Source organism: Carya illinoinensis, chromosome 12, assembly GCF_018687715.1.
Source record: "Carya illinoinensis cultivar Pawnee chromosome 12, C.illinoinensisPawnee_v1, whole genome shotgun sequence".
Lineage (NCBI taxonomy): Eukaryota > Viridiplantae > Streptophyta > Magnoliopsida > Fagales > Juglandaceae > Carya > Carya illinoinensis.
Window position 1 is genome coordinate 13,015,134 of NC_056763.1, and position 13,230 is coordinate 13,028,363.

Sequence of the window (13,230 nt, forward strand, 5' to 3'; positions counted from 1 at the left end):
TTCGGTTTAAATAAGCCCTCCAAGAGTTTTAATTTCTTTATAACTAAAGGAGGTTTCACAATGGTATATAATACACCAAACTTATCAGTAGCATAACTTTTTATTATTGTGTTTTTTTTTTTTTTGGTTATATTTTAGATAATTTGAGTTTAATATTTTTTGTTCTTCAATACTAGTTCTTTTTAAAAAAAAAAAAAAAATAGTACACGGTTTGTTCTTTAGCACGTGTCGTCTTGTCATTTGTGCTTATATCTTTTTTAGAATGATTAATTAATAGAATCCGAATAGAAAACACCAATTTACTCATTCTTACAATTACAAGGATAAAAATGTTCAATTGAAAAGTATAAAGAGAAATTTAGGAATATAGTATAATTGTGTTCAGGGTCAACTTTTATTTATTTATTTATTTATTTTTTAATATAGTTTTAAAATATGTAAATTTTAGGTTTTATTTTTTAAAAGAATCAATTATTAAAAGATAATTCTTTTTCAAATAAATCTTAGATTTACTTATTTTTTTAAAGAGAATATATGGAACTTGCACATGATCTTAGGACTGCAAACATAATTTCTCTTATATAAATTAAAAAGAGATTGAAAAATCATAAAAACAAAACTATAAATTATTTTTCATATAAATCATAGACTTTAAATAATTTTTCTTATATTTTTATTTTAAATTTCATATAAAAAAATCTAGTATTTCATAATAAAAAATGTTGAGATCCATATTAATAAGTTTATTATTTTTGTTAAATTTAGTTTTAATTTTAATTTTGGAGAAGCAACATCCTTGAAAATAGATAATATATAGAAATTAAATAAAATTTTAAGACTATAAAAAAAATTTTGAAAAGAGACATTTCTAAATATTTTGAAACTTAAAAAAGAATAGAGAGTATATAGATATTATAAATTTTGTTGGGGGAATATTTTTTATATTTATAAATTTTTGTATAAAATATAGAAAGTATATTATGATTTGAGAGAGTTTTGGGGGAATGTACAACACTGGGTCCGCCACTGGTTTTAGGTCAGGTCTCACCTAGATACACCCCATATCTAGTTGAGTATCACCTACATACACCCGAAATCAGTCAAACGAAAAAGAATCTAGAAGCTGAGACTTTTAAAAGGTTAGTTTGGAAACACAATATTTTCTAGTATTTTTAAATATAATTTTTTAAACATTATTTAAATAAAAAATATTATTTAATTTTAAATTTCTTTATTGAATTATTATCTAATTATTATAATTTTTATAACATTTTAAACAAAACATAAAAAATAATATCACTATTTCAATTCTTAAAATAAAAATAATTAAAAAATTATAATATTTGTATAACTATTTCTATTATTACTCAAAATTCTATAAAAACATTGCTGGGATATTATCATGGAACCAAAACAGGAAGGTAGAATGATAATTTTATTACATTCTCTCTGTACAAGTTTACAACACAAACCCGTTAGAATGAGATCATCAATCTTTCAGAAAGTATGTGTCCTACTGATCTCCACTGTCTTCTTTGTTGAGTTAGTTTCATTATCAAATCCTGTTTTTATTTCAGCTTCTTCCCAAGAAGCTACGGCTCTTCTCCAGTGGAAAGATAGCCTTCAAAAGGGAAGTCAATCTAACTTATCTTCATGGATTTCACCTCCAAACGGTCCCAACAATTCTTCTCCCAATATAAACCAAACATCAAATCCATGCATATGGTTTGGTATTTTTTGCAATCCTGGTGGAAGTGTCATCAAACTGGAACTGAACAATTCTGGATTGGAAGGTACGCTTCATGGATTTTCTTTTTCCTCTTTCCCAAATCTTTCATATGTTGATCTCAGTGGCAACAATCTCTTTGATAGCATTCCATCTCAAATTCGCTATCTGTCCAAACTCATATATCTTGATTTGTCCTCTAACCAGTTGTCAGGAAAAATCCCTCCAGAAATTGGCCTGTTAACTGATCTTGAGGTTCTTAGCCTTGGTGATAATCACTTAAATGGCTCAATTCTTGAAGAAATAGGCCACCTAAAGTCTTTATCCGAGCTTTATCTTTTCTCAAACAATTTGGATAGTTTCATTCCTGTTTCTTTAAGTAATTTGAGCAACTTAGAGTATTTGCATCTATACAACAATGAACTCGCTGGTTTCATTCCTCCAGAGATAGGAAATCTCTCCAATTTGGTTGAGTTGTTCATTGATTCCAATATCCTGACAGGTCTGATCCCTCCAACTTTTGGGAACTTCAAAAGGCTAACCTCATTGTTTTTGTTCAATAATTCACTTTCTGGACCCATCCCTTCAGAATTAGGGAATTTGGGGTCCCTTGTCCGGTTAAGCCTCCAAACAAACCATCTTAATGGTTCAATTCCCCCATCATTAGGAGATCTGGGAAATCTTACTCTTCTTCATCTCTACTTTAATAACCTTTCTGGCACCATTCCTGAAGAGTTGGGAAACTTGAAGCGTATCCAGAATCTACAATTGAGCAGGAACCAACTGCATGGCTATGTTCCAAATTCATTTGTTAATTTGACAAACTTGAACATTCTATACCTCCGTGACAACCAACTTTCTGGTGAAATTCCTCAAGGAATTGGAGATTTCATGAACTTGACTAACCTACAAATAGACACAAACCAATTCACTGGCTTTCTGCCTCAAAACATTTGCCATGGTGGCTCACTTCAAAATTTTTCTGCATTCAACAACCATTTCTTTCACAGTCCAAGTCCCCAAAAGCTTGAAAAATTGCTCCAGCTTAATCAGAGTCCGCTTAGGTGGAAATCAACTCACTGGTGATATATCTGATGATTTTGGAGTCTATCCAACCTTGAACTACATAGATCTAAGCTACAATAGATTTTCTGGCAAAATTTCAGGTAATTGGGGTCAGTGTCCACAATTAGACTCCTTAAAAGTTGGTGGAAACAATATCACCGGCAGTATATATCTAGAGATTGGAAAATTGACTCAAGTACATGTGCTTGATCTTTCTGAAAATCACATAGTTGGGGCTATTCCAAAAGAAATTGGAAAGTTGACTTCTCTAGAGCAATTGATGTTGAATGGCAATCAATTTTGGGGTGATATACCATCAGAACTTGGGTCATTGACTAATCTTGAATACCTTGATTTGTCTTCAAACAGATTGAAGAATTCAATTCCAAGTAATTTCGGGGATTTATCGAAATTGAATTACCTGAACTTAAGCCATAACAATTTTAGCCAGATGCTTCCAGTTCCCCTCATGAGCTTATTTCAGATCTCCGAACTGGATTTGAGTTTTAACTCTTTAAATGGAGAGATACCATCAGAAATTAGCAAAATGCAGAGCTTGGAGAAACTTAATCTCTCCCACAATTATTTTTCTGGTTTCATTCCGACAGCCTTTGAAGAAATGCTTGCCTTGTTATATATTGACATATCATACAATGATTTTCAAGGTCCCATCCCCAGCAGCAAAGCCTTTCTAGATGCTCCCATAGAAGCATTACAAGGGAACAAGGGACTGTGTGGTAACGTTACAGGATTGGAGCGTTGTAATAACTCCTCAAAGGAGAGCCACAAAGTTGTGTTTCTTACTGTTTTCCCTATTATAGGAGCACTTTTAGTTATATTTGCTTTCTTTCAAGTTTTTATTACCTTTAAAAGAAGAAAGAAAGATCCAGAATCAGAACAATCTGAAATGCATGAAGTAGAATTTCTTTCTATGACAACTGTCAATGGAAAAACATTGTATCAAGAAATCATGACGGCAACTAAGGGTTTTGATGACTTATATTGTATTGGGAAAGGAGGATGTGGTGTTGCAGATGGAGACAAAATAGCAAACGGTGAGCCATGCACCGTTTGTTTCTTTGGTTTGTTAGGCACCTCCCCACCTCCCCAATAATCATGCAGCTGCTGCATAGTACTGATCTGCTCTCCTATAAATAGGAGAGCTTAAGTAACAGAGAGTGCAAAGCGTGGAAGAGAGAAAGAAGAGAGAAGATAGTGGGTGCGCAGAGAGTGTTTTCTGTAAAATCATTTTTCATAGTGAAATTACAGCATCTGTGGACGTAGGCAATTGCCGAACCACGTTAAATTTCGTCCCTCCTTTATTTAGAATCGTCTCTAAGTCAGAATAGCTCCCAACAACTGGTATCAGAGCACTGGTTCGAGCTGTCCGAAAGTTCAAGTTGTTCAAAATCAATTTTTGACAACTCCACGGTGTTCCTCGCGTCGAGACGAATCCGTTGCTGCAAACGGAATCGAAAACGGAGGTCGGACGAGGCTACACGCGCCCCTAGAAGATCGGCGCGTGCATCTGCTGTAATCCACGCGCCCCACGCGCTCCGGAGGTTGAAGACGCGTGAAGGACACGCTCCCACGCGCCCCCACGCGCGCCAGAGGTTGAAGACGCGAGAAGGACACACGCCCACGTGCCCTAGAGAGGTTCGGCGCGTGTGTCACACGCGCCTCACTCTCCCCCATGCGCACAGTACTGTATGCGTGTGTTCTACACGCGCCCACGCGTTGCCCATGCGCCCTGTGCAGCACGTGTATCTCACGCGCCAGACAGATCAGAATCGTCCATTTTTCAGATCTGTTTTTGGCTTGATCTAAGCCATTCGGAGTCCGATTTCGACGATCAAATAGTGCTTTCCAACTATTTGGATCATTCCGGACTCATCCGTACGGTCGAAATTTTGAGATTCGGCATCAGTACATTGGATCTGAACCATCCACGTGTTGCAGATCATTTTGGGCTAGATCACGCCAGTTGGAGTTCCATCGCAACGATCAAATAGTGCTGACAAACTATTTGGATCATTCCGGACTAGTTTCCAGCTAATTCGAGTGTTTCGGACGCAGCGGTGATCTTTGTTTGTTTGAATTTGAACTCATTTGTAAAGTTATGGCTGGAGAAGAAGCTAAAGGTGTTGGTATCGAGAAATTTGACGGTACAGACTTTGCCTACTGGAGAATGCAGATAGAGGATTATCTCTATGGGAAGAAACTACATCTTCCACTCCTAGGAAGAAAGCCAGATAACATGAGCAATGAAGATTTGAGTTTCCTTGATAGACAAGTGTTGGGAGTCATTAGACTAACACTGTCAAGATCAGTTGCACACAATGTGGGAAAGGAAAAGACCACGGCAGATTTGATGAAAGCTCTATCGGACATGTACGAGCAGCCATCAGCCAATAATAAAGTACATTTGATGTACAAGCTATTCTACTTGAGAGTGGCAGAAGGAACTCCAGTTATTCAGCATCTAAATGAGTTCAACACCATCATCAATCAATTAGCTTCAGTGGGGATTGAATTTGATGATGAAGTACGTGCACTGATTGCTCTAGCTCAATTGCCAAAGAGCTGGGAAGCCATGAGAATAGCTGTCAGCAATTCTTATGGCAAAACAAAGATGAAGTATCAAGATATCCGGGACCATATTCTTAGCGAGGAAGTTCGCAGAAGAGATACGGGAGAAGCATCAACTTCCAGTTCTGCCTTAAACCTCGAGATGAGAGGTAGAGGAGCTAGTAGAAGTTCAAATCGGGGCAGATCGAAGTCCCGAAGAGGCAGAAGTAAATCAAGGTCTGGAAAACAAGTACAGTGCTGGAATTGTGGCAAGATTGGCCACTTCAAAAATAATTGCAAGGAAGCAAAGAAGAAGAATGAGCATGACTCTGTTAATGCCACAACAGAAGATCTCCAAGATGCCTTACTTCTTTCAGTCGACAACCAAATTAAATCTTGGGTGTTAGATTCAGGAGCCTCGTTCCACACTACAGCACACCGAGAAATCATGCAGAATTATGTCACTGGTGATTTCGGGAATGTGTACTTAGCAGATGGTGAAGCGTTGGAAATCGAAGGCATGGGAGATGTACCAATCAATCTGCCCAATGGAAGTGCATGGTTGCTACAGAAGGTGCGACATGTTCCCAAGCTCATGAGGAACCTAATTTCTGTAGGACAACTTGATGCTGATGGGCATTTGGTACTATTTACCGGTGGCACATGGAAGATAACAAAAGGAGCTATGGTAGTAGCTCGAGGCATAAAAACATGTACTCTATACATGACTTCAAGTATTAGAGATACTATTGCAATTGCTGATGCAAATGCCAACCTATGGCATCAAAGGCTTGGTCATATGAGTGAGAAAGGAATGAAAGTCTATTATCCAAGGGGAAGTTACCAAAGTTGGAATCAACTGATTTCGACATGTGTGAAGGTTGCATTTTTGGGAAACAGAAAAAAGTTAGTTTCCTGAAAAATGGTAGAACTCCAAAATCTACAAAGTTGGAGTTGGTGCACACAGATTTGTGGGGGCCATCCCCAGTCGCTTCTCTTGGAGGATCGCGGTACTATGTTTCATTTATTGATGACTCAAGCAGGAAAGTATGGGTTTATTTTTTGAAAAATAAATCTGACACATTTGATACTTTCAAGAAGTGGAAAGCCATGGTTGAAAATGAAACAGGTTTGAAGTTAAAATGTCTGAGGTTAGACAATGGCGGAGAGTACATCGACGGAGGGTTCAAAGAATTCTGTGCTGCAAATGGGATTAGATTTCAGAAGACTATTCCCGGGACACTGCAGCAGAATGGCATAGCTGAACGCATGAACAGAACTCTCAACGAACGTGCCAGAAGCATGAGGCTGAATTCAGGATTGCCTGAATATTTTTGGGCTGATGCAATTAACACTGCAGCCTATTTGATTAATAGGGGACCTTCAGTTCCCTTAAAATTCGATCTACCAGAGGAAGTCTGGAGCGGAAAGAAGGTAAATCTTTCCCATTTGAAAGTTTTTGGCTGTTTATCATATGTTCACATAGATTCTACTGATCGTAACATGTTAGAAGCCAAATCTAGAAAATGTTTTTTCATCGGTTATGGTGATGAAGAATTTGGCTATCGATTTTGGGATGATAAAAATCGCAAAATCATCAGAAGTAGAAATGTGATATTTAATGAGCAGATTCTGTACAAAGCTAAGTCACAAGCTGAATCTGAGGAACAGCCAAAGAAACTTGAGGTTGTTGACTTTGATGTTACTCGAGTCAACACTGATCAAAACGAGGATCAAGAAAATGATGATACACAGATCGAACAACGTACACCACTCACTGCTACTCGAAGATCTTCAAGAACAATTAGGCCACCACAGCGGTTCTCACCATCTCTATACTACATCTTGCTAACAAATAGTGGTGAACCGGAAAGTTATGATGAAGCTCTACGAATTGAAGATTCGATCAAGTGGGAGAAAGCCATGCAAGATGAGATGGAGTCACTGATGTCAAATCAGACATGGGAGCTAACTAAGCTTCCAAAAGGCAAGAAGGCTTTGCACAATAAATGGGTGTACAGAATTAAAGAAGAACACAATGGTAGCAAGCACTACAAAGCCAGAATGGTCGTGAAGGGGTTTCAACAAAAGGAAGGTGTCGACTACACAGACATTTTCTCTCCAGTTGTAAAATTGACAACGATCAGGCTAGTGTTGGCAATTGTGGCTGTAGAGAATCTACATCTTGAGCAGTTAGATGTGAAGACTGCATTCCTTCATGGTGATTTGGAGGAAGACATCTATATGCACCAGCCACAAGGATTCTCAGTGAAGGGAAAAGAGAATCTAGTTTGCAAACTGAAGAAGAGCTTGTATGGCCTAAAACAAGCTCCACGACAATGGTACCGGAAGTTTGACAACTTCATGTGCAGTAATGGATTTACAAGACTGCAGGCCGACCATTGTTGCTATATGAAGAACTTTGACAAGTCTTATATTATCCTACTGTTATATGTGGATGATATGCTCGTTGCAGGGTCAAGCATCGAGGAAATCAATGAACTAAAGAAGCAGTTGTCAAAGCGGTTTGAGATGAAGGATTTGGGTGCTGCAAAACAAATCCTTGGTATGAGAATTATTAGAGACAGGTCTAATGATACTCTCAAGCTTTCGCAGGAGGAGTATGTAAAGAAGATGCTTAGAAGGTTTAACATGGACAAGGCGAAACCAGTAAGCACACCCTTAGCTAGTCACTTTCGACTAACTAAGGATCAGTCGCCAAAGACGGAGGAAGAGCAAGAATGCATGAACAGAATACCCTATGCATCTGCTATTGGTAGTCTTATGTACGCCATGGTCTGTACAAGGCCAGATATTGCACAAGCAGTGGGAGCTGTGAGCAGGTACATGAGTAATCCAGGAAAGCAGCATTGGGAAGCAGTCAAGTGGATTTTAAGATATCTACAAGGCTCTTCAGATACGTCACTATGCTTTACAAAAGCAGGTTTAAAACTACAGGGATATGTAGATGCTGATTTAGTAGGTGACGTTGACAGCAGAAAAAATACTACTGGATTTGTGTATACGCTGGGTGGTACAGCTGTATCATGGGCTTCTAAGTTACAGAAGATTGTTGCTCTCTCAACTACAGAAGCGGAATACGTTGCTATAACTGAAGCAGGGAAGGAAATGGTTTGGTTGCAGTCATTCTTGGAGGAATTGGGAAAGAAGAATGAAAAAGGCATTCTGCACAGTGATAGTCAGAGTGCTATTTTTCTTGCAAAGAATCCGGCCTTTCATTCCAGAACAAAACACATACAGTTGCGATATCATTTTATCCGATCTCTTCTCGATAGTGGACAGCTAATACTTGAGAAGATTCGAGGAGCAGAAAACCCAGCAGACATGTTTACAAAAGTAGTTACTGCTGACAAACTGAAGCTGTGTATAGCTTCAGTTAGCCTTCGTACTTAAAGGCATGACTTAAAGTTGCTGTGATGGTTGCTATGAAGATATGTAGACTCATTTGTCTCCAAGTGGGAGATTGTTGCAGATGGAGACAAAATAGCAAACGGTGAGCCATGCACCGTTTGCTTCTTTGGTTTGTTAGGCACCTCCCCACCTCCCCAATAATCATGCAGCAAATTGCTGCATAGTACTGATCTGCTCTCCTATAAATAGGAGAGCTTAAGTAACAGAGAGTGCAAAGCGTGGAAGAGAGAAAGAAGAGAGAAGAGAGTGGGTGAGCAGAGAGTGTTTTCTGTAAAATCATTTTTCATAGTGAAATTACAGCATCTATGGACGTAGGCAATTGCCGAACCACGTTAAATTTCGTCCCTCCTTTATTTAGAATCGTCTCTGAGTCAGAATAGCTCCCAACATGTGGAAGTGTTTATAATGCAAAGCTGCCTTCTGGTGTTATATTAGCTATGAAAAAACTCCACCCAGCACCTGATGGTCGAAAAGGATTCCAGAAAGAATTCATAAATGAGATAAGGGCATTGGCAGAAATAAGACATCGAAACATTGTTAAACTTGATGGCTTTTGTTCACATCCAGAACATCCATTTTTGGTTTATGAGTACTTCGAAAGGGGTAGCTTGGCAAAAATCATGGAGAATGAAGATTCTGCCAAAGTACTGGATTGGAGTAAAAGGTTGAATATTGTTAGAGGTGTTGCTTATGCTTTATCTTACATGCATCATGATTGTGTACTGCCAATTATCCATCGCGATATATCAAGTCGCAACATCTTGCTAGATTCTCAATACGATGCTCATGTTTCGGACTTTGGCACTGCTAAACTTCTGAAGTTAGACACATCCAATTGGTCTTCCCTTGCAGGCACCTATGGATATGTAGCACCAGGTACTTTACTTCTTTTTTCTCCTAATTTAAGATACACACACACACATATATAAGGAATGCATGTTTTGATTTATTTTTTCTTTTCTTGGCAGAGCTTGCTTATACAATGAAGGTAACTGAGAAATGTGATGTATATAGCTTTGGGGTATTGGCTTTAGAAGTCCTAATGGGAAAGCACCCTGGTGATTTCATTTCCTCTCTATCATCTCCGTCAGCTATGAAAAACATACAATTGAAGGATGTTTTGGACGGGCGCCTCCCATTTCCCCAACCTTTAGATGAGGATGAAGTTAATACGGTTGTGAAGCTTGCATTAAAGTGCTTAGATTTTCAGCCACAATCTAGGCCAACTATGCACTTCATATCCCATGTCTTACAGGCTCAAACTGCCCTTTCCTAGAACCATCTCCATATGAAGTTGCACCAGGAAAGTATCAGCATATATATCTTAAAGGTAGTAGCTTGCATGTTTTATGACTAAATCATTTCCCTATGATCAAATTGTCAACATTAATAAAAAAGAATAATTTATTTTTATTTAAAAAATAATATATATTGTTTTAAAAACTTTTAGAAAACTAAAAAAACAAAAAAAACAAAAGGCAAACCGTCGTGGCTGGTTGTCAACGTTATAGCTAGTCTCTGTGTGGGTAGCTATCGCTAAAATTACAACCCATAAAGGAATTCTAGTTTGCTTAAAAAATATGCACATCTTAAATCCAAATCGGTCATTAACTCAGAGTTGGGTGTCTTAACAAAATTCTCTTATCACATATTGTCAGCATGAAATAGCAGAGTACGTATAATAAAACATGAGTAATGCTCGGGTAATATTATAAAAATAAATAATGTTAGATTTATTTTCATATTTTTTAAAGGATTGTTAAATTTGTACATCCTAAAATTATAAATATAATTTCTCAATTTATATATTCTCAAATTATCAAAAGTCATATATTAAGTTATTCAAGTTTTCAACAGTCTTAATTATTGATCTTACAATCATTTCATTTCCTTTTAACCATCTTAATAGTGGGCTTTGGAGATAAACAAAAATTTCAAACAAAAAAATTGGGGACCTTCCCTTAGCATTTTCCTTTTTTATTTTTTAACGGTCAAGTTTCTATTTTTTTCTTTTTTGAGAGAAGGCAAAGTTTCTATTGACAATTTGAACATCTCACAAATTGGGCTAAAAAAGCCCACTTAATGCACGCTTTCTTGATTTTTCCTAACTTGTACACAATGTTGGGAAAAAAACAACTTTGCAATATGATATAATAATTTGATACATCTGTAACTTGAAAAAACAAAATTTTCTAGACTACAAAAAGACGACTGTCGAACCCTTATACAAAACAAAAACTTATGACTCTTTAGCAAAATGCTGGTCGGAAATCTTGTCCTCGGTTGCTGGGAGCAGCTTCGGCAAATCACCCATTGCGGCGGGATGGAGCTGTTTGGATGTCTCACCCTCAGTAGCTGGAAGTGGTGCATCTGTGTTCTTACATAATGCAATGTGACAAGATAAAATGCAAGCAAGTCATTCACAAGGACAGTAGCCAAAGCATACCTGAAATACACTACAACACTCAAGAGATGCATAAAGCTTATAAAGCAAGCTGCAGTACATGGAAAGAAAAAGATGGCATCAGCAACAAAAAGGAGTCAAGAGATGGCACAGAAAAGAAGATGACACAGCTAAGGAAATGCATGGCTGCACACAAAGAAGTATGAGGGACACGATGCATAAAGTTGCCTCTACGAGTTCTAAATTGATGCTTGTAATTGTGTAGATAATCAAAAAGTTAGTTTTTCAGTGGCTTTTTACCTTTCTACTTTTTGTAATGTGTATATATATATATTTGACCTTTGTATTGTCGAAAGGATTAATGAGAATCAGACTTCCTCAAATCTCTATCAAACTCTATCTTTCATTTGTTTCTTCTCTTTTCACTTTCTGTTCTCAACAATTTCTAACATGGTATCAGAGCAGGAGTAATTTCTTGCAATACCTTGTTAATTTCTTATCACCTTTCATTAAGCTATGACCACCTCTTCTTCCTCATCTTCTTCTCCTACAGAAGATCCTAACAGCCTATTTTTCTTACTTCATAGTGACAATGCAAACACTGTCATTGTTTCACCACCCTTGACTGACTCTAACTACATTTCTTGGAGCAGATCTTTTCTTCTCTCTATTTCAATAAAAAACAAATCAGGTTTCTTGGATGGCACCATCACCACCCCTGACCTTGCAGATCCCTCTTGTGTGTCTTAGTTACGATGCAACAACATCCTACTTGCTTGGATTTTAAATTCTATTTCCAAGGACATAGCCTCTAATGTGTTCTCATGACCGCTAAACAAGTATGGGATAAACTCAAAGAGCGCTTTGCATAGCCTGATGAAGAAAGGATATATCACCTTCAACACAAACTTAGTGGCATAGTTCAAGGGCATCTTTCTGTAAGTGACTACTTTACCCAACTTAATGCCATTTGGGAAGAACTACATAGCTATAGTCCCTTGTTGCTCTTGTGGTTTATGTACATGTAATGCTTTAAAGATTATTGGTGAAGTTTAGCAAAGGGATTATGTTTTTAAATTTCTAATGGGTCTAAACGATAGCTACGATGCTATTAGAGGGCAAATCATCTTGTTGAGCCCCTTGCCTTCTCTAGATAAAACCGTCTCACTTATTTTACAAGAAGATAAGCAAAGGCAAGCAAGAAACACAGTTATACTTGCCACAGAACCATTTGCCTTACTAGCTTATCAAAACTTCTCGAAGAAAAAGGACAAAACAGATTTGGTTTATGATCATTGTGGAAAGATAGGACACACAAAGGAGAAGTGCTACAAACTAATAGGCTTTCCACCCACTTTCAAATTCACCAAATCTAAGTTTGGAGGTGGTTTTGGAAAACCTATTATTGTTGCTTAGTCTGCAAATCAGGTTGCTCTTGGTGGTTTCCATTATGGATCAAACTATTGTTTGAGGCCATGCATCACCTACTCCAAGTACTTCTCAGTTGACCCTCTCTCAAACACAAGCACAACATCTTGTGGCACTTGTCAATGCTCAATTCCCTCAGCTGACCTCGGGGCACAATAAACCACTACTACCATCACCTGTGCATCCCTCACCAATTATCTCAGAACCTGCTCCTTCAACAACATCACACTCCAACTTAGCAGGTAATCACCACAACTTTTCCAGTTTTAAAATTTCTCATAAACCCTCTCTCTTTAATGTCGCAAGTCATTACAAAATCATTGCCCTTTCACAAGATCAGCATAATATCATTCAGAACACACCATGGATCATAGACATAGGAGCCACTGATCACATGGTGTGCTCCATCTCTTTTTTTACTAATTCTTCTTGCTGCATTCAAACCTTTGTACAACTTCCAAATGGCACAAAGGCTCAAGTCACACACATTGGCACTGTTAAACTCTCAGATTCCCTCCTTTTACTGATGTCCTATGCATTCCCTCATTTGCTTTTAATCTCATCTCAGTCAGTAAACTCACTCAAAGACCAGACGCTTGTCTATTTT

General features: G+C 37.6%; 1 protein-coding gene across 1 annotated transcript; it reads left to right on the forward strand.

Moving 5' to 3' along the window:
- Nucleotides 1-1,650: 1,650 nt before the first annotated feature.
- Nucleotides 1,651-10,113, forward strand: LOC122289419 (MDIS1-interacting receptor like kinase 2-like). Its single transcript, XM_043096386.1, has 3 exons — nt 1,651-3,811; nt 9,180-9,667; nt 9,760-10,113. The coding sequence occupies exons 1-3, from the start codon at nt 2,685-2,687 to the stop codon at nt 10,065-10,067; spliced, it is 1,923 nt and encodes a 640-aa protein (XP_042952320.1). The 5' UTR covers nt 1,651-2,684; the 3' UTR covers nt 10,068-10,113.
- The last annotated feature ends 3,117 nt before the right edge of the window (nt 10,114-13,230 follow it).

What these genes read in the sequence shown, in the direction of transcription:
- LOC122289419 (XM_043096386.1), top strand. Translation starts at nt 2,685, where the DNA reads ATGGTGGCTCACTTCAAAATTTTTCTGCATTCAACAACCATTTCTTTC. An exon ending in TATTGTATTGGGAAAGGAGG is followed by an intron (nt 3,812 to 9,179) that starts ATGTGGTGTTGC and finishes ATAGCTCCCAAC; the next exon opens with ATGTGGAAGTGTTTATAATG. An exon ending in CTATGGATATGTAGCACCAG is followed by an intron (nt 9,668 to 9,759) that starts GTACTTTACTTC and finishes TTTTCTTGGCAG; the next exon opens with AGCTTGCTTATACAATGAAG.